We start from the raw sequence: 27890 nt of genomic DNA on the forward strand, positions 1-27890 counted from the left end.
CCTTCCAAATCTCCTCAACTTTAGATTAATTTGGTAATACAATTTAGATTGCTGGTACTGTTGGAAAAAAAAAAAAACAGTAGCATTGGAGATTGATGGCACTAGTATAAATTAACATCTAATTTACCAGATTCTGATATTATCTGTCTCTGGTCTGTGTCTTCATTCCTTTATGTCTTTCTTCAAAACATTTTCTATGGATACATTAATTTGCTTCTGCTTTGCCAATCAAATGCAATTTCCTATGTAGAATGTATGAAATAATAATCCTTCTTAATTCCCTCCTGTTTTATCCCCAAGTAAACTTTTCTGTAACAAGTTCAGAGAGCCAGCTTTGAGTGAAAAATCCCAGGCTCTGAGTTCAAGCCCTTGTACCAGCACAAAAAAAAAAAACAGATTTTTCTCACCTTTTCAGTCCTGGTGGACTATTTTTGGTTGTTTTTCTAGTAAACTGTACTTTTAAGAACCCTGTTTCATTGCCTTCCTTTCTACTTCCTAGAATATTGTAATCATTGAAGATTGCTTTTTGTCACTTTCTCGAAAGTAGTCAGATTACTTTGAGGGATTATTAAAATCTTTTCCATGGACTATCTACTTTTTTTTTCACATATATTTGTTTTTTTTTGTTGTTGTATTGCTGTCTAGTCTTTTGTCTGTTTTGAAATCCTTCCTGTTATCTGAAGCTATTTGGTAATTAACTGTAGACAAAACAGTTTTGGTGTGGTAGGTAGGAATATAGTCTGTAGCTATAAGCCACCTAATATAGAATCGGTTCTGTCAGTTTTTCAGAATTACAAAGCTTGTTACTTAAAAGTATTCTGTACCTTTGCCTGGTGTACATGGCTCACACCTATAAACTGGGCTACTTAGGAGGTTGCGATCTGAGGATCATGGTTTGAAGCCAACCCAGGCAGGAAAGGCCACGAGACTTATCTGTATCACACTACTCAGAAAAAGCACTATGCTTAAGTGGTACAGTGCTAGATTTGAAGAATCTGAGGGATAATCTTCAGGCCTTGAGTTCAAGCCCCAGGACTGGCACAATAAAAAATAAGTAAATAAAAAAGCCTTCTGTGCCTTATTGCCTCTTTGTATAAAATGGTGATAATTGATTCCTCATAGGGTTGTAACATTTATTAGATGAGAATTCCATAGAATAGTATTTGTAAATAGAAATTACTTCATAAATGTTAGTTACTATTCTATTTCTCTCCATTTGAGCCCTCATATGGTTTCATGAACTTACATATAATTTCTTTCCTTTTCTTATTAGATCACAAGTACATTTTAAGTAGAGCCTGACTTATGTAAGTTATGACTTAGTAACTTACATGGTTTTCAGTGAAATTCGTATAATAAAAGGTGTTTAGTAAAAATTTAATGTATCAAATCTTAGGAAAATGACAGATTTACAGTGCTTGTTCTTCAGGGCCTATTTATATGATACAAGTTATAACCTAAGGGGAAACAAAGGAGGAGGCAACAATGCTTGATAAGAAATGTGCTCATTACCTTGCTCATGTAATTGTAACCCCTCTGTACGGTATACACAATAAAAAAAAGCAAGTAATAACCTAAGTTAATTTGATACTCTTTGTATTATGTTTCAGGAATTCTCATGAATCATTGACTGACCAGCACCATTTTACCAATTGAACGGATGAGTTCTCAGAAATGGGTGTAGCGCTTTTAGATCCAACATGTAGAATATGGATGCTACCCCATGCTATTTATTTCTTCATGCCAACACCTTTTTTGATTGTGTAGGATCTTTGTCTCTTCATCTTTGAGTTTGGATTGTGGGAAAATAAAAGGAGTTCATGTAGTTTTTTCTCCAAGCTTGAGTCACCATGAGTAGTAGTTTAGGAAAAGAAAAAGACTCTAAAGAGAATCCCAAAGTACCATCAGCCAAGGAAAGAGAAAAGGAGGCAAAAGCCTCAGGAGGTTTTGGGAAAGAGAGCAAAGAAAAAGAACCTAAAACCAAAGGAAAAGATGCCAAAGATGGAAAGAAGGACTCCAGTGCTGCCCAACCAGGAGTGGCTTTTTCAGTTGACAATACCATCAAACGGCCAAACCCAGCACCTGGGACAAGAAAAAAATCCAGCAATGCTGAGGTGATTAAGGAGCTTAACAAGTGCCGTGAGGAGAACTCAATGCGTTTGGACTTATCCAAGAGGTCTATACACATACTGCCATCATCAATCAAAGAGTTGACTCAATTAACAGAACTTTATTTATACAGTAACAAATTGCAGTCCCTCCCAGGAGAGGTAGGCTGTCTAGTAAATCTCATAACACTGGCTCTAAGTGAAAACTCACTCACCAGTTTGCCTGACTCTCTTGATAACTTGAAGAAGCTGCGGATGCTTGATTTACGGCATAATAAACTGAGAGAAATTCCTTCAGTAGTATATCGGCTAGATTCTCTCACTACTCTCTACCTTCGCTTTAATCGTATAACTACTGTAGAAAAGGACATAAAAAACCTGTCGAAACTCAGCATGCTCAGCATTCGCGAGAATAAAATCAAACAGTTACCTGCTGAAATAGGTAAGAGGACTTGGATTATTGTTATCTGTAGCATTGGTTATCCCAAGTAATTTTGTTGGGGTTATCCCAAATAATTTTGTTGGGTGGTTTTCCATATCAGAAATTTCCTAATAGTTACCAAAAGACAGTTTGTTTCTTAATTCCATTTTATTTGTGGTTTACTTGTAAGTAGACATGACTTGTGATTATTTTATAGACTTAAATGAATTAGGAAATAGATGCAACTAGACCTTTAGTGCACAAATGAGTGTTTTAATTTTCATTGGAAAAAATAAATTTGAAAAAGAATAGATATTTGCATATGTTTGCTGCCACTCATTTTTTTTTTTTTGGGTCCGGTCGTGGGGCCTTAACTCTGGGTCTGGGCGCTGTCCCTCAGCTCTTCAGCTGAAGGCTAGTGCTCTACCACTTGAGCCACAGCGCCACTTCCGGCTTTTTTCCTTTTTGCTTATGTGGTGCTGGGGAATCGAACCCAGGGCCTCAGGCATGCAAGCGCTCTACCACTGAGCCACCTTCCCAGCCCCTCATTTTTCTTTTTTAAAAAAGAGTACAAATTATTTGTACAAGGGGTGGGATTCATCGTGATTTTTTTTCTACACATGTAAACAATACATCCCAACCAACCTCAGTCCCCTTGCGCTCCTCAGTTCAGGTCCTGTGTTTTATTAGCTTGTTTCCTCAAGGCTAGCACTCTCCCACTTGAACCACATCTCTGTTTTCTGAATTTTACTGGTTAGTTGAAGAGCCTGGAGGATTTGTCTCCCTGTACTAGCATTGAACCTGGATCCTCAGATCTCAACCTTTTAAGTAGTTAGGATTATAGGAATGAGCCATAGGCTTTAAATGAATACAGCTTGAAATGAGTTTAATGAAACTTTGTACCATTACTTGTTTCCAGTATTTTTCAAAAATATAGTATTATAATTTTATAGCGAATTTAGTATTATTTTAGAATTTTTTGATACTAGTCCTGGGGCTTGAACTCTGGGCCTGGGTGCTGCTGTTGAGCTTTTCTGTGTAAGGCTAGTGCTCTACCACTTGAACCATAGCTTTTTTTCTGGTGCTTAATTGGAGATGAGTCTCATGGATTTTCCTGCCCTGGCTGGCTTGGAACCATGATCCTCAGATCTCAGCCTCCTGAGTAGTTAGGATGACAGTTGTGAGCCATTAGCATCTGGCTTATATCATGTATTTTAATATTCTAGTACTATAATACTATTCCAATATTATTTTCATTAGAAACCCAAATTGTAAGCCTTAATCTTTACAATTCTTGAAATTATTCCAAGACTGTTAGGAGCCCAAGTTGCTTTTCATGGTCCAGGTAACAGTATATTACATAAATCTCATTTGAGTGTTTTGTACAAATGCTAATAAGTAACTTACTTTACAGGAAAGGGAAATCAATAAAGAAAATTTGTAGTTGTTAATAAATAACTCTTTTGAACAAAGATTAGCAAGAGATCTTAGAGTCTAGAAATGAACTGTTAACTTAGTTTATTGTTATCAAATGTCAGGTCTTTTACTACTATAACAGGCAACTTGGAGAACTTGTTGCTGACATAGACATTAGGAGAACACAGGATTCATCGTTTGAGCCATTTAAAAAAGGATTTGATAGGTTCACAGGAGGCAGATGCCTTTCTATACCATTGAGGTGTTGGAAGGAAGGAAATGAGGGCAATTGTTACTCATTCAGAGATATGGTCCCAGTTATTGTCCCCTTAGTTGCAGACACACTTGTTTAGACAAGGTGTTTACATTTTCTGTGCAGTAAAAGGGAGAATAAAATGTCCATAAGACAAATTTAAACAATGAAGTGATATGAATTCTAGCCTCTCTAAATTGTTATGTAGTTTTACAAATACATTTTTGTAAAGATTAATTAATTTTTAATAGAGAAAAATTTAATGTTTGAAATAAATTCCTGTAAGCAGTTTTTGTTCACTTTGTAAATACAAACATCTTTACTATGAGTCATTTGCAGTCATGTGCCATGTAGTCAACACTTAATATGATGTTGGTCCTATATTTTTTTTCTTCATGGGGGGTGGGTGGCAGGCCTCAGGATTGAACCCAGAGCCTCACACATGTCAGTGAAATACACTACCATTTGAGCCATGCCCTCCAACCCTTATGTTTGTATTTCAGTTGTTGATTTTGGTGGTACTAGGGTTTCAACTCAGTGCTGTGCGTTTATTAGGCAAGATGCTCTACCATTTGATCTATACTCCAAACTGTTTTGATTTCTGAGATATGAGCTTGCTAACTTTGCCCTGGTTGGCCTGCTTCTACCTCCTTCCCCAGGATCTGGTTTTCCAGGTGTGTGCCACCCTGCCTGGCTCTTAGAAGTTTATTATTAGTGACATCTGAGCTGTATTTATTTGTGTAAGTATATTCTGTGATATTCATACAATCCTGGAGTTGCTCACCAAATTGCATTTTTCAGGATATGTTTCAGATATTGACACACAACTGTGATAGTATAGGAAAGCCTATGTCATTTATTTGCCAGTCTTTGAGTTCCTATTAAATACTTTAATAGGACCTTATATATTGCAGGATTTAATTTACTAAATTTGTATCCATGTATCATGACTATCTATTTTTTCTTTTCCTTTTTTTATTTTATTTTTTATTTATTTATTTTTTTGTCAGTCGTGGGGCTTGAGCTCTGGGCCTGAGCGTTGTCCCTCAGCTCTTCAGCTTAAGGCTAGCGCTCTACCATTTGAGCTACAGCGCCATGCCACTTCCGGTTTTCTGGTGGTTTATTGGAGATAAGAGTTTCATGGACCCCGGCTGGCTTTGAACCTCGATCCTCAGATCTCAGCCTCCAGAGTAGCTAGGATTATAGGCATGAGACTTTTCCTTTTTTTAGTGGCAATAATGTCTTTAAGTTATACAATAAATTGAAGCATTTCCTTTTTACATTCTATAAGAATTTGTGCAGTTTAGCATTTTCCCCTTCAGTGTTAGTAAAATTGATAGCTATACTACTTGGGACTATAGTTTTCTTTGTAGGCAAACTTTAAATTACTGATTTTATTATTTAATAGACACAGTTGTTCAGGATTTAGATACTTAGTAAAATCAAAGCATTTGTCCCTTTTATTTAATACATTGAATTTACTGGTTTGAAGTTTATAATATTGATTCTTCCTTTGATGCCTATCATATATGTTATATTTCTCACATTAGACCTTATAAGTAGGAATTTTTTGAAAAGAGTTCCAGGGGCACAGCAAATGGGGAAGAGACTTGACAAATGGGATTACATCATAACAAGTTTTTGCACAGCAAAGGACATAGCTACTAAACTAGGAAGACAGTCAGTAGATTGGGAGACTATCTCTACCAGCACTGTATCCATCAAAAGAAAAAATCTGGAAGTGGCACTGTGGCTCAAGTGGTAGAATGCTTGCTTTGAGATGAAGAGCTCAGGGACGGCGCCCAGGCCCAGAGTTCAAGGCCCACGACCAAGGGGGGGGGAAATCTGAAAATATCTCTCAATTAAGTTTTATAGGTTGGATCTTAAGTTCTAACTTCTAAATAATCTGTGGGTGAGAGAAGAAATAACAAGGGTTATTTAGAGAATACTCTGAATTATAACCAATAACAACATATCCAAACTTGTAATGCTGCTCCTAAGAGAAGACTTTGAGTAAAATGTAGTTATACATACTTATATGTATAGAGACCTGAAATAATTTTAAAGTAGCAGTTTAAAAAAAAGAGTACTAGATAAACATATATATATATATAAAACACAGGGTACCAGAATAAAAAACACTGACTACAGGGGAAAAAAAACAACTTGATACAGTACATTTAAAATAACGTCAACAGCAACAACAAAGAGTACTGCTTTGATACTTTGTAGTATGAACACTCATTTTGGTTTGTATGATTTTCTTTTTTAATGATCAGTTTATGTGCTTTTGACAAGAAAACAATGGCTGTTGTGATCCCTTTCTTAGTAAATTATATCAAAGATACAGACTGTTGGTAAGACTTAACTACCATTGAGTTTTGACAATGCCAGTTGCTTAAGGTGATTTCTAGCTGAGCTTCTCTTTAAAATTAGTATTTTTTAAATGAGTAATTCTTTTGTGAGATGCTGGGGTTGTAGACCTGTATGCATCTTGCTCTTCTCTAACTGTTTGCTTACCACTTGGTTTGGTGGATAGTCCCCTGCAGCAGTTAAGAGTATATTGTAATAGGATTTAAAAAAATTCCTCATTCAATGTATTTTCTCTTTATTCATGGGAATTGTATAAGAAGAGTATCCAGTCACTTATTTATACTTGTCTGGATTTGTTTACTCTATCTGAAGTGTAACAATCCAGTGTTTTGTATATTGTTCTTTAGCAACTGTGAACTCTTAGGAGTTGTTCCTTGTGCCTTTGACATGCCATCATATTCTTTACAGCTGTCTAACGTACAGATTTAAAAATAAGAAGTATCTTATTTACCACTTCTAGTTCTTTTCATTCTTTGTGTTGATCATGTGAAGTTCATAAGGAGTTCATTTTTAATAGTGTTTTAAACCATGTTTTCTAAATCTGTAATTATTTAGTAGCTTATTAGAGATAAGAGTCTCATGGTCTTTCCTGCCTGGGCTGACTTGGAACCCTGATCTTCAGATCTCAGCTTCCTGAGTAACTAGGATTTCAGATGTGAGCCATTAGCACCTGGCATGGAGCTCATTTTTTTAATATATATTTTTTATTGTAAAGATACTGTATAGAGGGGTTACAGTTATATGAGTAAGGTAATGAGTACATTTCCTATCCAGTATTGTTACTCCCTCCTTTGTTTTTCCCCTACCATCCCTTCCTGCCCCACTTCCCCAACTACTGCACCCCCCCCCCTTCGCAGTAGGTGAGGGCTGGCAGTGTAGCAGCTCAGTGGTAGAGTACATGCCCAGTTCACTCCCAGTATGGAAAAAAACAGCAACAAAAGAACAAAACCTGAATGTAAGAACCAGAAATCATTGTTAGGACAGATAGACATGGGATTTTGTGTTTTTAAAAAATACAGAGAACTAGACTTTATATATAGCTTGAGAAGCATTGTTCTAGGCCATCTTGTTGAGATTTATTCCCCCTTATCTCTTTTGGTAGCCTGTTGTTCATTCCATTCCACTGCTTTTGACTTGGTGTAGACCACACAATGTTTTGTGTGGGCTAGTTGCAATAGTGTATTCCCTAGCCTCTGTTTCCTAATTCTGCCTTCTTGCAATCCATCCATTCAAGTCTATACAAAAAACACTTTTGGGGGGGTCTGTCATGGGGCTTGAAGTCTGGGTCTAGGCGCTGTCCCTTAGCTCTTCAGCTCAAGGAGAGCATTCTGCCACTTGAGCCACAGCGCCATTTCCAGTTTTCTGGTGGTTAATGGAGATGAGTGTCACTGACTTTCTTGCCTGGGCTGGCTTTGAACAGTGATCCTCAGATCTCAGTCTCCTGAGTAGCGAGGATTTCAGGCATGAGCCACCGGTGCCCAGCTGTGAAAACACTTTTTAAAACAGTGTTGTGATTACCATAGTTTGCTCAAAAATAAAATTTTTACTTTGCCAAAATATTCCTTATTTCTTACGTTGATAGTTATCAGGTTTTTTTTTTTTTTTCCTTCTTTCCAACCCAATCCCATGCTGTTTCTGGGCTAGGTTTATTGTTTTATGTGGGATGACAGGTGTGTGTCACTTTGCTAAGTTTTTTCTTTGGAGATAGGGTTTCAGAAACTTCTGCTCCAGCTAGCCTGGCACTGTTAGTTACCTTTCCATCTCAGCTTTTCATACAGTGGAGATGATAGGCATGAATCATTGTGCCAGCATTGATTAAAATGGGGTTTGTTGAACTTTTTGCTCATCTTTACTTTGAACTGTGTAACATCTTTACCTTTACTTTCTGAGTAGAATATCAAGACCATTTGATGTTCTTTTAATCATGATCCTTAGTCACCACTGCCACCAATACTTCTACAAGTATACATGAATTTTATTTGGTAGCATATAAATGAAATCTTTATTTTTTTGGTCTGACTTATTCCTTGGCATCATTCATCTATATTTGTTTTTAATGTTAAAAATTGTTAATTTGTATCACTCCCTAATTGATATTGTGAGTACATCACAGTTTATTCATTCCACTGAACTTTAGTAGTTTCCAAATTGGGGTTGATACAACTAACCACCAACGCGACCATGTTAAACTGAGTCCATTAGTAAATAAACGGATGTACCTCTGGTCAAAATATATACCTTCCAATGAAATTGCTGAGCCAGTGATTTTTTTTTTTGGCTTCCTTTTTATTACCTGCTCTTAGTTCTTTTTCTCAGAATATTTGTGTAGTTTGTGCTCATCTTTTGAAGTATTGATTTTCACAATCCACTTAGCCAGAATCTTGCTTCTCTGTGTACCCATCATAACTTGATGTGCATTTGTCTGTATGTGTATTTATATATGTGCACTCCTCTTTCCGCACACATGTGCATATTGGGTGTAAGTATTCTGTTTTTTGTTATTTTTTTAATAGAGATTGTAATGATTGCAGGGTCTCTGGAAGAAGAAGGGGAGGAGGAGCACATGTTTAGGGGAAACTTGTGAGATGATACATGATACATATGTAATGCTAGATAGATAGTTGTCATATCCCACAGAAATGGACAACACAGGAGTGGTTGCTAGCAAATGGTTGTCTTTTGTTGATAATAATAATATATTTGTTGATTCATCAACTATAATCGATATACTAGGCTAAAGTTAGATATTAATAGTAGGGAAGAAGCTATGCTTTTAGTGTGGCTTTTCTGTTAACCTAAAATTGTTCTTAAAAAGTAAAGTCTAAAACATCATTCCTAGCTTCATCGCTTTCTCCCTTGTCAAAGCTACTCTGTACCTTGGTCTATAAAACCATGAAAGAATATGTTTTTTTTGCCACTTCCATCTCCTCCTACATTCTTACCCTCCTGCCTCAAGAGTATTTGCACTAGCTTTCCCTAGATATTCCCATTCCTTCTTCCCTTATTATTCAGATCTCTTCCGTTACTGCTACTTCTGGGTTATTTTGTCTGTCTACTACTTTTAAAATCTGTAATCTTTTACATATGACACTCTTAAGTCTCTTACCCTGATTTATTTTCTTTGAAAGTCCTTAATACTTCTTGCCCTTGATTAAGTATTACTTTTTTTTCCCCCCTGAAAATACAAGTTCTATGAAGGCAAGAATTTTGCCCCTTTTTTTCTCTGTTGTATCCCTAGCACCTAGAATTTTAGTAGGTGCTTTAATGAACATTGTGTAATGGGTGAATGAATGAATATTCATAATATATTCTTATTATATTCTTGTTCTCTCTTTGGCAAATCTATATGGGAAGCCAGATTTAAAATAAAAATATTGTCTAATAAGCATGGAATATGAATCAGAATACTTAATACTTACTAATGACCAATATCAACATGATAGCTTGATATATTCACTTTCACCAAGATGTATCTGCCTCTTAGATAGGAAATTGCTATTTGTAGTTTAGAAAACACTTTTTCCATGTATGATGTGGACAACACAGCTAGTGTTTACCTCTTGAATCTTCTTTCCCTTTTTGGGATTAAAAATGTTAAAAACAAAACAAAACAAAAAAATACCAAAACAAAATCACAGAATATAAGTATACAAAGAAGAAAATAGAACTCATACCAAATTGGAGATAAGTCACTGTTAATACCTTGCTCATTATCCTTTAAAACTATTCCAGATGGGTTTAAGCAGTTTGCCTTTTTCTGATATCTGGATCTTCTGTGATAAAAATACCTACACAGAGAATAGTAAATGATATATTTCATTTATTGCTTAAACATTGCTATCTTGTTCCTTGTAAATAACATAGGCTCTTAAAATTTAAATTACAAAAATTCAAATATTTGAGTATAAGCAAGGAAAGTTTAGGTAATTATTAATGTTGTTTTAAGGTATTTAAAATTCCTTTTTTACCCACTAAAATCATTTTGAAAGTTTCATTAAGCAAGAAATTTTAAATTAATTTTAAAATATTTAAAAGTTTTAGGAAAACTAAATGATAAACTTAATGGTAAATTTCTGAGCTTACTAATTTCTTTGTTGGACTGAAGAAAATTCAGATTTTTAAGAGATAATATTCTTTGTGAGCTTCATAATTTTCCTTTGGTTGTTGGAGAGTCTCTAAAATTTTTTTTTTTACAATTTTTTAACTTAATTGGTATATAATTTAGTTGTAAGTTGGATGTATTCTATAGACTTACAGATCAAAGTTTTGTGTAATGAGCTATTCAACTTCACATTTCCTTGGTTGTAAGCATTTTTAAAACCTTTTGGAATTACTAGATGTTAAGGAGAGGTGTAAGTGCTCGTAGGTGACATTCTGCTTAATGTGTCACTATTAACAGTATGTAATACTATTAACTACCCTAACAGTTATTTATAATGTGATGTTTGCCTAAATCAAAAAGAATGTGCTAGTCAACGTTTCTTGAATTTGGGTTATTATTGCTTTTTAAAATACTTTTTCGTTTTAATATAATAGGTAAATTTATGTCTTAAAATAGTGACAGTACATTTCTGTTTGCAAAGGTGTCAAATTAATGTCCTGATTGCTCAAAAAACCCTACAGATACTTGGTAACAAAATGTTTTGTTCTATATTAACCTACTACATAGTAATTGGCATTTAAGAACACGATTTACATGGCAGTGTAGGTTTCTAGCTTTCTTGAAATAAATGTGAGAATAGCACAAATATTAAACTTGGGTTTCAACATAGCAGCGCTTTCTAACCAGGAGCAGGTTTGACAACAAAAGGCATTTGGACAAGATCTGAAGATAGTTTTGATTATCATGACTTGGAAGATGGTCTTAGGCCTGTAGTAGGTAAAACCCAGGGTTGCTGATGATACACAGAATAACTTCTCACAAACAGAATTACCTAGTCCAAAATGTCATAGTACTGAATTGAGAAGCACTTCAAAGTAATAATTATTGACCTATATTGAAATATAGCTGCTCCTGTGATTGATCGTCTTCATTTAACTTGGGTTATTTAATTGACTAGTCTATTCAGTGATGCATAGATTCAACTTCCTTTACATCAGCTGGAGTTACTTTAATGAAAATGGAAACAATAAGCATTTATTAGAAAGGGTAGTGACAAATACAAAAAGTTTTTATTCTGACATGAAAACAATTGCAATACAGTCTTCCTCTGGAGCGGAAATGACAGAGACTAAGAAAGAGTAAGTTAAATTTGATCAAAGCACATTATATTCCTGTTGTAATATTACATTTATTCAGTTAATTTTTGTTAACAAAAATTTTAACATCATCAGTTTCCTCAGTTGAATTAACTTGGTTTTGTGGTAAGTACTACAGTGGGAGCGATAGCTAGCACATACATTTTCTAAGGATTATATATCTGAAAGAATTGTTATGTCATACTCTGTAGGTACCTGATAATTTTCCTTTCTGCTTTTATGTTTTATTTTTTTTGAGGTATTATTATTATTGGTAGTAGTGGAACTAGTATTTGAACTCAGGGCCTCATCTCGCTAGGCAACCCTCTACTATTTGAGCCACAACCCATGTCTGACACTAACATAACCATCCAGCTTTCTTTTGATTAGTGGTAGCATTGTATTTCTTCATTATTTTACTTTGATCTACTTGTATTTACATTTAAAGTGGTATTTTTTTGTCCAGCCTGAGAATCCATCTTTTACCGTGGCCTTAAGCTATAATTACCCAATATATTATTGCTATTAAAACTTTGATCCAACTGTTATATTCTTAGATTAAGTAAGGGTAAGAAAATAAAAGAATCACTTTCTCTGCTCTTCTCTTTCCTTCATGTAGATCTCAGTTTCTGTGTATTTCATTTTCCTTCTTCCTGAAGCACTTTTTTTTTTGTGTGTGTGTGTGGTACTGAGGATTAAACTCAGCTCCTTGAGCTGCTTGCTTGCAAGGCAAGGGTTGTACTACTTGAGCCATGCTTCTAGCCCCTTTTTGCTTTTGTTAGGAGGTTAGATTTTTATTCTGGAGTTGGCTTGGGCTATAATCCTCCTAATTGTGCTTCTGTTTGTTGCTGGAAATAGTAAGTGCAGACTACCATGTCCAGCATCCCTTAAGTAGCTGGGATTAGCACTGTGCCTTGGTTCTGAAGTACTTGGGCTAAAAAGCAAGTTTGAAGGGCTCTTGGGCTGCAGTGTGAGACCCATCAAACAACAAACTATGATATCTGTAGTCATGCTTCATTGTTAATATTTGTATGCCTTCCCTTTTTTTAAAAAAAATCATCTTTCCAAGTCTTGCTAGCGGGTTATCAATATTGGATTTTCCCCAAAGAGCTAGCTTTTATTTGAATGAAATATTGTCTGTTTTCAACTTTACTGCTTTATTCCCTTATTTTTATTAATTTTCTTCTCCTTGCGTCGGCTTTTTTTCCTTTTGAGATGAGGTCTTAGTGATTATTGGAGACTATAGATTTTAGTGTTACAAATTTCACTGAAGATTGGCTTTTAGGTTGTCTCATATCCCTCCCTTCTTCATGCTCAGCTATGCTCCGGGACCATCCCTAATTTTTGCTAAAAGCCACCCTAATGGGTATAAAGTGGCACCTCACTGTTTTGACTTACATTTTTCTTTTGATTAGAATGGTTTAGAACCTTTTCATGCTTACTGGCTAGTTACATATCTACGTATAAAAAGTCCTAAGGGAGGACTTATTTTTGAATCATGGTTTCAGTTTTATCTCATGGTGACCTACTTGCTGACCTACCCAGCCTCCCTTGTGATGGATTACAGGTACACACAACTATGCCTGGCTTTTAAGTTTCTTTTTCAGTTGTTTTTTTGTGAGATACTCTGCATATTGGTTCCTCATAAGACAAACGATTTATAAATACTTTCTTCCGTCCTGTGAATTGCCTTTTCACTGTCTTGATAGTAGTATACTTTGCACAAAAGTGTTGTATTTTGGTAAATTCCAACTTACCCATCTTCTCTATTGTTATTATGTTTATAATACGTAGTTTAGCAATGAACATGCCCCACATTTATTTTTGAGTTGTGTGAAGCTTGTTTGTCTTAATTTTTTCAGTATTTCAAACCTCTGCCCTAAAAAAATAGAAAAATCATTAATCAATAAAGGTCTTATAAATGAAAAGATGTATTGTTATTTTTATGGTAGTATTGCGGTTTCAATTCAGGGCCTTGTGCTTGCTGGGCAAGTGCTTGAGCATGTCGTCAGTTCTATTTGCTTTAGTTTGTTTCTCAGATAAGTAGAAATGTATTTGTCTAAGTAGTCCTCAGGCACTGATCTTACTCCCACTGCCTCCTGAGTAGCTGGGATTACACCGAGAGAAATCTAAATTGTCTGTACAGCTCTTTCAATCATAAACGTAATTCATTTTATGTCCTTTTAAATGCTATTAAATTGAAAACTGTGTTATTTATAAATGTCAATTTACATATTTATGTTAGAACATATGCCTATTTGAAAGCATATGTGTTTTGAAATTGAAAATATCTCTCTGATTAAACCCAAGATATTTATTGCATAGAAAGAATCTAGTCAGACATGGTGGTACATGGTGTAAGCCACTTATTCAGGAGGCAGAAATAGAATTGCAGTTCATGACCAGCCTGGACAGTTAGCCGGGGACTATCTGAAAACATACTAAAAGTTGGAGACAACTTGAGTTTAATCCTCATTGCCTCAAGAAAACATAGTAGGTACAGTGTGTGCTTAGCATGTGCGTTTCCCTCCCTGTGACCAAAACAAACAAAAACTCTCAAAATCTCTCAACAACAAAGTAATACTTAAAAATAACCTTTTAAAACCTATTTTAATTTTATCTAATGTCATTTTGAAATAACAGTTCCAGATTTTTTGTATGATTTCTCCAGAAAGAATGTTGTCATGATAGAGAAAAAAGAAGCTTTTTGTCTTCTTACATTGTAAGTTATGGTCATTAGAAAATTGCTATTTTTAAATGAAAGGTGCATATATAAATGAGATGATGCTTTCAGTTACATTTAGAAATTGTAAAATTTATTTTCTTGCTCAAAGTATTAATATTTTCTTAAATAATGCTTATTAAATTATTATGTTGGTCAATTTGCAGGTGAATTATGTAACCTCATTACGCTGGATGTAGCTCACAATCAACTTGAACACCTTCCAAAGGAGATTGGAAACTGTACACAGATAACCAACCTTGACTTGCAGCACAATGAACTCCTAGACCTCCCAGATACTATAGGTATGAGGGGAGAAAGAAGATATTGATAGTTATAGCTACTTGTATGTTAAAAGCATTCTGTTGGATCCATTCTGGTAATAAAAATTAGAGGTGAATAAATTCAGAAGTTATCAAAGGTGTAAGTAAAACTATTAGGATAGTAATTTCAAATCACTTCCATTTTTTGGCAAAGAAGATAAAAGAGTTGGGAAATAAATTCAGTTGGTGATTATATAGAAGATAAAATGTTGAATTGTATGTACATAATCTTATTGTAGAGTGGCGTGTTTTTCTGTTTTGCTTACTTCAAAGTGTCAACATGCTGTTTTGTTGCTGGTGGTTCCTTTTTATCTGAAGTAGGCCACACTGAAAAACCATTGCTGTTTAGTTTTTAAAACATGAAGACTTTGCCAAACTACAAAAGGTGAATCAACCGATATGGTTTACATTTATACAGAAGATACATTTTCCAGTTGTCTATAAATTTATGCAAACAAAATGGAATTAAATTCTGATGCTCACTTTAGCAGCACGTATACTAAAATTGGAACGATATGAAGAAAATTAGCATGGCCTTTCCCTGTGCAAGGATGACACACAAATTTGTGAAGCATTCTGTATAAAAAAATTTTGTCCGCTTTTTACATATCAGTCTAAGAGTCTTGATAGTGCATGCTTAGGAAATTGCATCTGTATTTAACTCACATAATTTCAGCAACAAGTATTTCAGAGATGCTATTCCTAAATCATTTGAGGCCTGTGATACCATCTTTCTCCAAAAGAATGTTTGTTTGCTTATATCAAGTACTGAGGGGGAGGGGACTATGTTAATCAATTCATGTTTGATGCTTGAGATTTTTCTGGTCCCTTTGGTATGATGCAAATGATTGTTGAAGATTACTTAGAGGAATATTTTACTTCTAGTCAATTCTTAATAGTAAGTGAACAGCTTTTTGTAGGCTTTAGTTTTTTATTCTCTTTTTGGTGGTACTGGAGTTTGAACTCAGGGTCTTGTGTTTATAAGGCAGGTGCTCTGCCACTGGATCCACTAATTTTTGCAGTCTATTTTTAGATAGGGTATTGTGACTCTTTGTCTATAGCCAGTCTACAACTGTGATCCTCTTACCTATACTTCCCTTGAGCTGGGATTATAGGCAGACACCAAGATGGATCTTGCTAAGTTTTTCCCAAGTTTGATCGCAAACCCCATGATCCTCCAGACCTTCACCTTCTAAAGCAGCTGGGTTTTACAGGTATCGACCAGATGCATAACATTCTCAGTGGAATCTTTTGGTAAGGAAGGTCTCTCAGGACAACATTCCCTATAGTGTTTTGCTTGTTTCTAGTTTCTCAGCTGGTTTATGTTTCTGGAATAATATTTAGCCATTATCTTGTTAGCTCTTTGGGGATTTTTTGTTTGTTTTGAAAGATTTTTTTGTTTTGTTTTTGAGACAAAGTCTGACTGTATAGCCAGACTGGCCAGGAACTCACTGTGTTGACTACCTGGCCTTGAACTCGGGATCCTCCTGCCTTTGCTTTCACAGTGTTGGATTACATGGTATATGTCATTACTCCTGGCATCCTGGCAGTTTTAGTTTTAGTGTTTTTTTTTAAATGGAGAGTTTAGATTAGCTACTAGTATTCAAACAATAGCAATTGTTTAGGGAAGTTTTAATAAGATTGTAAAGGTGTATTAGGTATATGAGGCAACGGTTACAGAAAAGCAAGTAGACACTTAGATAAGATTATAATTACTGTTGAACTTGTGTCTTCCTGCCTGGCCTGTGGTTTTTCTATCATGCTAGTATTTATTATGGTAGCAGGTTGAATAATGTGGTTTACTTAACTGGATACTTCTCTTAAAGGCAAAATTGTTCTGGTACCTACAGTGAGTATTGTAACAAACTTCCCGTATAAAGGGGTCAGATTTATGGTTCAAGATAGTAGGCACCAAACATAATGATTTCCTGCTTTTTTTTGTACTTAAAATATATTGACATGGCCATGATGAACAGAGAAGAGAGTGATCTTTTTCTTGGAAGGAAACAAAAATCATTGAAAGGATATGTGCTTTGTCTGTGAAACATAATACAAAGGAAACAGAAAGTGAATTATTCAAAATGTTTGCTAAATCAAATTTATTGGATAATGCTGTGCAATATAGTAAACACAATGACTAACAGATCTGTAGGGATAAAGTAGAGAAACAATGAGACTGAAAAGTTAAAAAGCCATAAGAGAACCTGGGAGCCAGTGGCTCATGCCTGTAATCCTAGCTACTCAGGAGGCTGAGAGCCAGCCGGGTAGGAAAGTCTGTGAGACTTAGCTCCAGTAAACTACCAGAAAATTGGAAGTGGCACTATGGCTCAAGTGGTAGAGCGCTAGCCTAGAGCTGAAGAACTGAGGGATAGCACCCAGGCCCAGAGTTCAAGTCCCACAACCTGGGGGGGGAAAGCCACAAGAGAGAAGAGAATAGAAGTTCTAGAAAGATTACAATCCAACAAAGAAACCAGGAAAATACAGCTTTATATTGTATTCTTAAACTCAAAGCTTAGATAATAAGGATAAGACAAGTTGTTATCAGGACAAGTGATGAAAAAAGATACATTCTGGTTAGAAGTTTCAAAATCAGGCTTTCTTATTTGGAATAGATGATATATTAATATATAATAAAAACTGTCTAGTTTTTATTTCGTAGTAATGTTAGCCATATGTAAATTGGAAATGTTCCTCATTTTTAACAACAGCTTCTATGAATTTAGCATCCAGTGAAGATATCTGGGTCAGGATTTTTCTTTGTAGGAATGTTTTTAAATTCCAGTTTCTGATAATAAGACCATTTAGTCTACCTCTTCCTCTTTTTAAAATCTTTTCCTTATTACTTTAAGTAGCTGTACAAAGGGTTTCAATGCATCACTTTCCTTTCGGACAAGCTTGATCATTTGTGTCCTCGAGGGAGTATGTTCAGGGTTTGGAGGAGTGGTTCATTTGATAGAGGCTAGCCAATGAACAAACGTGTCAGGTACTGAGTTTTAGCGAACAAAAAGGGAATGTGTTAATTTATGTTGTGATATTTGAAGGTGCAAAGTTGTCTACAACACTTTAATATGTGTAATCTATGGAATTTATACTAATTCCACCTCTCTTGTTTCTGATGATTGTAATTTGTAGCTTCTTTCTCCCTTCTTATTTTTTGGATCTGGTCATGGGGCCTGACCTCTGGGCCTGGGCCTGGGCACTGTCCCTCAGCTCTTCAGCTCAAGGCTAGTGCTCTACCACTTGAACCACAGTGGCACTTCCAGCTTTTTTCTTTTTGCTTATGTGGTGCTGAGGAATTGAACCCAGGGCCTCATGCATGCAAGGCAAGCGCTCTACCACTGAGCCACCTTCCCAGCCCCTCTTTCTCCCTTCTTTCTCCTCTCACCCACATCATTCTGAGGCTTATCAATTTTATTGTTTCTCTCAGTGTTTTATTGATTTTTCCCTGTTGTTGGTTTATATTTTATTGATTTCCACTTAATCTTTTAATTTCCTTTTATCTACTTATGGTGAAAGCTTAAGGTCATTGATTGAAAACTTTTCATCTTCTCATGAAGACATATAGAACTGTAAGTTTCCCCCTAAGTATTGTTTTAATAACGTCCCAATTCTTTTTTTTTTTATTATTTTATTTATTTTTTTGTCCGGTCGTGGGACCTGAACTCTGGGCCTGGGCTCTGTCCCTCAGCTCTTCAGCTCAAGGCTAGCACTCTACCACTTGAGCCACATCGCCGCTTCCGGCTTTTTTCTTTTTGCTTATGTGGTGCTGAGGAATCGAACCCAGGGCTTTGAGCATGCAAGGCAAGCGCTCTACCACTGAGCCACTTTCCCAGCCCAACGTCCCAATTCTTCATGCCATGAGTTACTCCTTTCTTAAATCTGTCATAAGAAAGAACATACCTTGTATGTTTTGAATCTTTTTAAATTTATTGAAACTTTATGGTCCAGTTAGTAGTTTATTTTATTAAAATATTCTAATTGGATGTGTATTCTATTTTTGATTAGTGCTTCATAATTTCAATAATCATAGCACAAATGAAGCAGTCTGAATTTATACTACTTCCAGCCTCCTCCCATGGGTCTAGTCCAGTTTTTGCCATTAGAAATGAGTTAGTCTTTTTTTTCTTGACCATACAAAAGATTGTTTATTTCTGACATTTGTAAGAACTAGGTTTTATTTCTTTTTTATCCTTCACGAGTCACATTTCCTTAGTTTACTCTGAGCCAATTCAACATACATTTAATCTTTATTTCATATAGTTTTTTAAAATACATAGTGACACTTAGTTTTTGCTTTATGCTTATAAGGATTTATATTGAAATATATGTGTACTTATTTTTGAACAGCTGTGTAATTGGAATGGTAAAGGAAAAAAGAAAGACTAATGCATAATCTCAGCAGTGGAATGTGACATTATCACTCTGAAAAATTAACACAAAATCTAAAATCCGGGCTGGGAAGTTGGCTCAGTGGTAGAGTGCTTGCCTCGCATGCATGAGGCCCTTGGTTCAATTCCTCAGTACCACATATGCAGAAAAAGCCGGAAGTGGCGCTGTGGCTCAAGTGATAGGGCACTAGCCTTGAGCTGAAAAGCTGAGGGACAGCGCCCAAGCCCAGAGTTCAGCCCCCACAACTAAAAAACAAAAACAACAAAAAAATTTAAAATCCTACTTAGTCTTGGAAAGACAGTGTTGCTCTATTCCAATTTGCTTTACTGCAAATCAGACAGGACACCAAAAATTTGAGATACTCAATTTGTTACAAAGTTAAATTCTTCTAACTGGTACTTAGTTGTTGTGCATTTCTTTGCATATTACAGAAGCTAGATATTATTGGGTCTTGAGTATGTCAGGCAAGTTGGAGCCTCAGAATCTTTGTACTTGCTGTCTCTCTGCCTAGGTTTCTTTCTAAATATTCACATAACTTCTTTTTCCGTTCAGCTGATCAAATGGATATGTAGCATGTGATCGTGAACTTACCTTGTCTGTTAGATGGTCTTAACAATATTTTGTTTTTTTTTATGTATGCATCTGTGTGCTTGTCTTGTTAGATAATAGGCAGTGAATGATGTGGTTTAAGCACCAGTGTCCTTACATAGAAATCATAGCTAATGCTGGATGATACAAATCTCTTTGGGATTCTCCTCCTTTCAGAAAGGATAAGTTCTCCCCAAACCCTTCTTTTCCCTGGTTTTCATAATTTTACATTCCTTTCTTCTGTTTTTTTTTTATTGTGAAAATACTGTACAGAGGGGTTACAATTACATGGGCAAGATAATGAGTACATTTCTTATCAAGCATTGTAGCCTCCTCCTTTGTTTCCCCTTCCCATCCCATCTTCCCCCCCATCCCCCACCCAACCCTCCCCCCCTCCTTTCGTCTGTTGAAGTAATGCTTCTGTGTTTAAAGTTTATTAATATGAAACATTTAACTTCATTTTTAATTGCTTGGTATTAAAATGATATTAGAGAATAATGTACTTCTTGTTCTAAATGAAGATGTCAGGAAATATGGCAGTTAATTTGAGTGAAGGCAAAGTTAATAAAAGTAATATATATTGAAACTTTTGTGATATTATTTGTCATGTTTCTTAAGTGATGCTTTGTTATTCCTTTCTCCTTTTCCCAGTGTTTTGATTGTGGAGCAAAAGGCAGGAAATTAAGATTAGGTGAGAAATTGGAACAATTGTATTAGTTATACATCTCAACAGTGTTTCTTGGGATAGAAGCAAGAGGTCTTCTGTGTAAAACTCAGGGTCTAACACATACAGGACAGGCATTGTACCCCTGTGCTATACTTCTCTGCCTTCCAGTTTTAACTGACCTTTGAGATTCTCCCTCCCATTTAATCTAGAAGAGTACTTGGAGCAGTCTCATGGCAAACTTAATCTCATCAGAGTATGTTTCTCTTGATAACTTTCCCTTCTTATCCTAGCTTGTTTCTTGAAAAATAAAACTGAAAATAAAAAATAAAATCCTGAAACTCCTCTCCTGAAGAATTGACCCTGGTTCTCCAGCAACTGCTCCATTGAAAATCATATCAGCTCATAGCATTTAAAAAATACTACTTTATTTTCTTGACATTGCCTTTTGTTTTTTTTTCTTAAGTAGGCCATGATATTTTCACCTTTTTATTTAACATTATCATTCTTACCGCATCCTACCTTGGCAGTAATCACTGTCATTTATGTCTAGGTTGAGCAGTGCCAAGATCACTGACAATACATGGGATGTAGTGAAGAGACAGAAGAAAATGAGGAGAGACAAGTGCTTGCTGTGAAAGAGTGCTTAATGACAATTTCTTGGATTTAGCCATTGTATGGGCCTGCTAAAAATTAAGAACATATATATATATATATATATATATATATATATATATATATATATACATATACAGTCGTGGAGCTTGAACTCCTGGCTTGGGCGCGCTGTCCCTCAGCTCTTCAGCTCAAGGCAAGAGCTCTACCACTTGAGCCACAGCACCACTTCCGGTTTTCTAATGATTTATTGAGATAAGAATCTTCACAGAATTTCCTGCCCATGCTGGCTTTGAACCATGATCCTCAGATCTCAGCCTCCTGAATAGCTAGGATTACAGGCGTGAGCCACCAGCGCCCAGCTTTAAGAATATATTTTCTTTCACATAAATATTTTCTACTTTAAGAATTAGTTGTAAGCAAAAGAAAATACTAAGCTTTATTGCTGTAATCATTTTGTTTTAGATCATGAACTTTATTTCCTTAAAGTCTTCTGGGATTTCTGATGGTTTTATGGAATCAAAGGAGAAAGGATTTGGTAGTAGAAAAAACATTTTACTCTTAGATAAAGAGAGAAATAAGCAACAAAACCTTGTCTTCAAGGCTGAAGTACACACCAGTGCAAAGAGATCTTTTTGTTGCATTGTACTCTGAAGAAATGTCATAGTAATTTTGGTTTTATCAACAAGTAGAGTTTTAGTAACTCTGTTTTAAGGAATTACAATGCTATTTATATAGAACAACTTTATTTTCTTTTTAATGTTTATGTATTATTTCAGGGTTTTGAATTTCAAGAATTCCTGTATTGGTTTTCAGTTTTTGTTAATTATTTTCAGTTTAATGTTTCTAAAAATTTATACTTTTGACATTATTTCATCTTTAGAACTCTGTGTTCTGCCTACTATTTTTTTTTTTTACTACTTTGTTAAAATACAATTAAGGCCATTTGAATTAGTTTTACTTAGAAGTTACCTAATTAACCTAAAGATACTTTATATTTGCTGAAATGAAAGCATCTAATTTTAATCCATAGCCATTTAATTTCACTATATTTAAAAAGCCTGACAGCATAAGAAAGCAAGCTGTCAAAGCGGAGCACAGAACAATTTACAGTCAAAGATAAGCACTTAAAAGCTAAATGCCAGTGACTGGCAATATTCAGCCTACATTTATACAAAGAAGCTCAGCCACAGTGATTTTATTTCTTAGTTGAATAGCTCAACATTAAAGCAAGTTATGTCTTGAATTCTAGGTTGCAGTTTAGCTTGTGGTTAAAACCACTTATTGAAAGAGGTTAGAGTTTAAACCACTACACAGAGGGCGAATCACAATAAATGGCAAAGTTCTGATGTCACATTTTTTTTTCTGGCATAAGAGCATTGATTTTTATTCTTAATTTTTATTTATTTAATTTTTAAATTTAATTTCAAGTGTCAAGGTGATGTGCAAGGAGTTATAGTTACATATGTAAGATCATGAGTGCATTTCTTGTTGAACTTTTTAACCTTAATTTTTAAACCTCTGTTATTTTGGTGAGAATAATGGGTTTTGGCAAAATGTAAATGACTATATAAATCTCAAGCAAGTGATAAATGTAGATTTATCCTTCAAAATGGCATATTCTCATAGGTCATATTTAAAAAAAAACAAACTTAGCTCCTTTTTGCCTTACCAAAAAGGAAAAATTTAGAGGCAAGAAAGATGGAGATGCTATTTTGGTTCCCGATAAGGTCATGTTGCAGTTTGATTTAATCATTTTCATTTTGTAATTTTGAAATTCTTTTATTTTTTTTTTTATTTCTTTGGGTCCGGTCGTGGGGCCTGAACTCTGGGCCTGGGTGCTGTCCCTCAGCTCTTCAGCTCAAGGCTAGCGCTCTACCACTTGAGCCACAGCCACTTCCGGCTTTTTTCTTTTTGCTTATGTGGTGCTGAGGAATCGAACCCAGGGCCTCATGCATGCAAGGCAAGCACTCTACCACTGAGCCACCTTCCCAGCCCTAATTTTGAAATTCTTGAAACCTACTTTATTTTAAATGTGAGATTTGATTTTGGAAGAGAAGTTTGGAGAATCTGGTTCTATTCTCTTTTTTTTTTTTTGAGATAAGCATTTAGTATTTGGTTAGCATACTAATATTTCAGGAGGTTTTTAGGTTTCAATAAAAATAAATATTGTATTCATGTACTATTCTACTGTAAAGAGTAAATTAGGAATGTTCATTCATGGAGCAAAATTATGGGGACTTTCCATTATTAATAGGCCCTTTGCTCTTGTGGAAGACATCAAGGACTTCTTGATGAGTGAGTCAACCATTATATTACCATGAAAAATCAACTTTCTAGCATAGCTATGAAGAAGAGAAAGTTAGAGTCTTGTCTACTTCTGTTCCTTTTTTTTTTAAGGTTAGCCATCTTTAAATCTTCTGCCACCTACAACTAACCAAACTATATCAGAAAAGTTTGAAATGCTAGTAGTCAGATATTATCACTAAGAAAATTTCCACCATCACCAACCAGCCTTGATGTAGCAGTGCCCAGAGGAATGGAAGAGGCAAGGGAGAAATATTAATACTGTAATCCCCTCTTTTTCAGGGATGTATATGGGCACTGTTCTGTGTTTCTTGGTGGATATGATATTGGTACAGCTTTGTGATACTATTTATCAAAATTTTAAACATCTGTGTTCTCTCAAATGTCCAGATATTTTCATATAGTCACAGAGATATTTGTGTGGGTATTGATCACAAAATTACTTTTCAAAAATTAGAAATGTATTAGTAAATTGGTAAATAATGTTGGCACATATCATGGAACATCTTAAGTTGTTAAATGAAGTGAGATATATCTTCTTTATTCACAGGAAAGTATATATGTGACCTTTTATGTGGTGAGAAAGCATATAAAAAATGACCATAAGTCCCTGTATTTTTGTATGTGTACATAAATGCTTAGATCTTGGTATAGGTGCATATTAGACTGGAAATTATAGTTTTTATGGGGAAGAGTAAGATGGCTTATTTATTTTATAATTGAACTATTTGGTGAAGTTGGAGGAGCCCAAAGGGTAGAATTGTTAGTGCTTTCTTTCTAAGTGGCATGCAAGAATGGCTTGCACAAAAGTTCAGTATCCCAGAAAAATACAGATCCTGCAGTTCTTTTCTGTTTACTCAGCCTCCGTAACTAGGATTATAGGTGTGAGCCACTGGTGCCTGGCTTTTTAAAAATCTCATCTTTTTTGGGGGGTCTAGTAGTGGTGCCTGAACTCTGGGCCTGGGCGCTGTCCTTCAGCTCTTCAGCTCAAGGCTAGCGCTCTACCACTTGAGCCACAACGCCACTTCTGGCTTTTTTCTTTTTGCTTTATGTGGTGCTGAGGAATCGAACCCAGGGCCTCATGCATGCAAGGCAAGTGCTCTACCACTGAGCCACTTTCCCAGCCCCAAAAATCTCATCTTTTTATCAACTGTCATGGGATGACTGTTAACTTTTCAAGTGATCATGCTGTTTTTCTTAAATTGAGCTCATGTATCTACTTTATGTATTTTATAGAATGTAATTTACCACTTTTTATGTCTTATTATACATTTCCAGTAATAATAATCAAATGTGCTTGGCTCTGGACTAGGTTTTTTAAAAAAATATTTTTCATTATCATTGGTTGTACAATGAGGTTTCAATTCCATATGCAAATTATTAGTGCAATGCATCTTGATCAGTATCACCCCATCCATCATTCTCGTTCATTCTGTCTCAGCCGTACATACCTTCTGACATTAAATACACTATGGTCTAAAAAGGGATACTGAAATGAAATAACATAATTGTTGAGACCTTTTTGATGGTAGAAGTATTGGCACAGTGTTACAAGTATACTCATTGTATACTCATTTATAAAGAGGTGGATAGGGTTGTGTCAGGGAGAGATGAGTTAAGCAACTTAGGCATTAGAAGCATATCTGAGAATTTTGTTTCCTTGCAATTCTGGGGATTAAACTAAGCATAAGTATAACTGAACTACATTCTCCGCACTTAGAGAACAAGTGCTGTTTATGGGCAGCCCTCCCTCTTGATCTTTGCATTGTTAGGTGATTGCCTTTCCATCTGAAAAACAGATTGACTTAGAAGGTAGAATTAAGTGAAATAGAGCAATTTAATATGAGATGCTTTCTCATTAATGTTGCATCATTCTATTCTAAGCAAATTTATCCATAAGATATAACGATACTCCATAGACTTACAAAAACATGCACGGAACTAAACTCAGTTATGAGTCGGGCAGTACTGTAGAGTTGCACTACAATGAAGCTTATTTTGTTATATTGACAGACTGCTTCACAGATGTTTAATCTTGGTCTGTCCTAGGATTGAAGTCTGGAATCAAATAGTCCTTATGGGAGAAGGCATTTTATGTATGAACTATAAAGATCAGCCATTTGTGAATCATACCCTTGCATATTAAAATACCACAAAGCAGATTTCACTTCCCCCACTCCTATTAGAGTTTAGCTTTCTATCTTATCTCTAGCCTTGCATTTTGCTGGTTATTTTGGAGACAGAATTGGCCTGGGCTGATTTCTAACTGTAGTCTTCCATCTCAGCTTCTTCTTGAGTAGGTAGGATTATAGCCACTGGCATCTGGCCACTTCTGAATAGTTGAACTATTATACTAGGCTGTTTATAGAATTGTCTTAACTTTGAGAAATAATTTTTTCATGTTTTGATATTGTGAGATTTGCCTTGTCAATACTACCTTTTCCTTTGGGAGCATTTCTGAGTTTTCAGTATTAGATATTTTACATATACATTTTCAGAATATTTCTAATATTTCAAATGGCATTTAATATCATGAGTATATTTATGTGTATACATGTGGATTTATGTATATGCATCAGAGTAGACTTGTCAAAAATGCTATTAAATATGTGTAAGTATATAATGCAAATAAGTCACACAAGTGTAAAATATTTTCATAATGTAGTTTTTATCCCCAAAGAAAAGATGTTGCATTGGCTTCTTTTAAAATATCAAAAAAAAAAACCCCAGCAAACCTTTAGAATTACAAAATTGTTCATCAGCTTTTTTAACTTACAAAACACTGGAAACTATACACAAATTGAAAGAAAAAATTATCTTTCACAATGTTGCCATTGCAAACTATGATAGTTTTGGTGCCTTTTCTTCCTTTATCTGTATACTTTTTTAAATTGTTGAGGTCATTAGCAAAATGTACAATTTTGCTAGGTACCAGTGGCTCCTGCCTGAAATTCTAGCTACTCAGGAGACTGAGATCTGAGGATCATGGTTTAAACTAGTCTGAGCAGGCAATCCATGAGACCATGCCAGAAGTGGAGGTTTGTCTCTAGTGGTAGAGTGCCAGCCTTGAATGAAAAACCTAAGCAAGATATAAGGTCCTTGAGTTCAGTCCCAGTACCAGCACAAAACAAAGTAAACCCCTCAAAGTTGCGCAGCATTGTTATCCCTTTTATTTTTAGTTAACACTATGTTAAGTTTTTGGCATATTAAAATTATTTGTGATATATATATATGTATGTATACATGTATATAAAACTGTATGTGTGTGTGCACGTGTGTGTGTGCCTGTGTGTGTGTGTGTGTGTGTGTGCGTGCGCGCGTGCGCTCTGAGGGGCTTAAACTCAGGGCCTGGGTGTTCTTAAGCTTTTTCTGTTCAAGGCTAGCTCTCTACCACTTGAGCCACTTCTGGCTTTTTGGTGGAAGATAATTGGAGATAAAAGTCTCACAGACTTTACTGACTAAGGATGGACCCACAATCTAAAGATCGCTGCTTCCTGAATAGCTAGGATTACAGGCACGAGCCAGAAGTACCTTGCTGTAATATAATTTTACTAGATACAGAAATGTAGGTATACCCCAGAATAAAAACTTTATATTGAGTATTATGTGTCAGTCATGGTGCCAGAGTATCTTAACTATACTCTGTGTATGCTTTAGAACAATCATGTCAGATATGTGGCATTAGCTCTCCTTCATGGATGAAAGCAAGTACAATGAGCTAACTACATTGAACTAAGTATTACTGTTTTTTTTTTTGTTTGTTTTTGGTCGTGGGACTTGAACTTTGGGCCTGGGCACTGTCCCTTAGCCCTTCAGCTCAAGACTAGCGCTCTACCACTTGAGCCACAGCGCCACTTCCAGTTTTCTGGTGGTTTATTGGAGATAAGAGTCTCACGGACTTTCCTGCCCGGGCTGGCTTTGAACTGTGATCCTCAGATCTCAGCCTCCTGAGTAGCTAGGATTAAGGCATGAGCCACCGGCACCTGGCCTGCCAACCCACTTTTTAAGTAACATTTATATCATATTCAGTGTCATAACAATAGAAAATATTACCTTCATTTCTAATCTCTGAATCCTCTGGTGCTTTGGAAAGTCACCTCATCCATCCTCTTTTTACATCTAACCAATGTCAGAAAGATACTTGTGAAGCATCTTTAGTGAGTTGTTAAGAAAATACCTTAATACAAAATTAACCTAGCTTTGCCAAGTGGTAGTTTTAGTTGTTTTTGTATTCTGTTTTGTGCCTGCTGGAATCTTTGTTAATTAGAATCAGCAAAATTCTTTTTTTTTTTGTCGGCCGTGGGGCTTGAACTCTGGGCCTGGGTGCTGTCCCTCAGCTCTTCAGCTCAAGGCGAGCGCTCTACTACTTGAGCTACTGTGCCACTTCCGGTTTTCTGGTGGTTTATTGGAGATAGGAGTCTCACGGTCTCTCCTGCCCGGGCTGGCTTTGAACCGCGATCCTCAGATCTCAGC

The 27890-nt window shown here is 35.6% G+C and overlaps 1 protein-coding gene across 2 annotated transcripts in view; it reads left to right on the forward strand.

Moving 5' to 3' along the window:
• Positions 1-27890, forward strand: part of Shoc2 (SHOC2 leucine-rich repeat scaffold protein) — a 67260-nt gene that overhangs the window by 26325 nt on the left and 13045 nt on the right. For both annotated transcript variants that reach the window (XM_013017718.1, XM_013017717.1), the window contains exons 2-3: positions 1611-2550; positions 14699-14836. In XM_013017718.1, coding sequence (XP_012873172.1) covers positions 1851-2550; positions 14699-14836 — 838 coding nt within the window. In that variant the 5' untranslated portion in view covers positions 1611-1850. The remainder of the gene's footprint in view (positions 1-1610; positions 2551-14698; positions 14837-27890) is intronic.

The sequence above is a fragment of the Dipodomys ordii genome, unplaced genomic scaffold (assembly GCF_000151885.1).
Source record: "Dipodomys ordii isolate 6190 unplaced genomic scaffold, Dord_2.0 Scaffold36, whole genome shotgun sequence".
NCBI lineage: Eukaryota > Metazoa > Chordata > Mammalia > Rodentia > Heteromyidae > Dipodomys > Dipodomys ordii.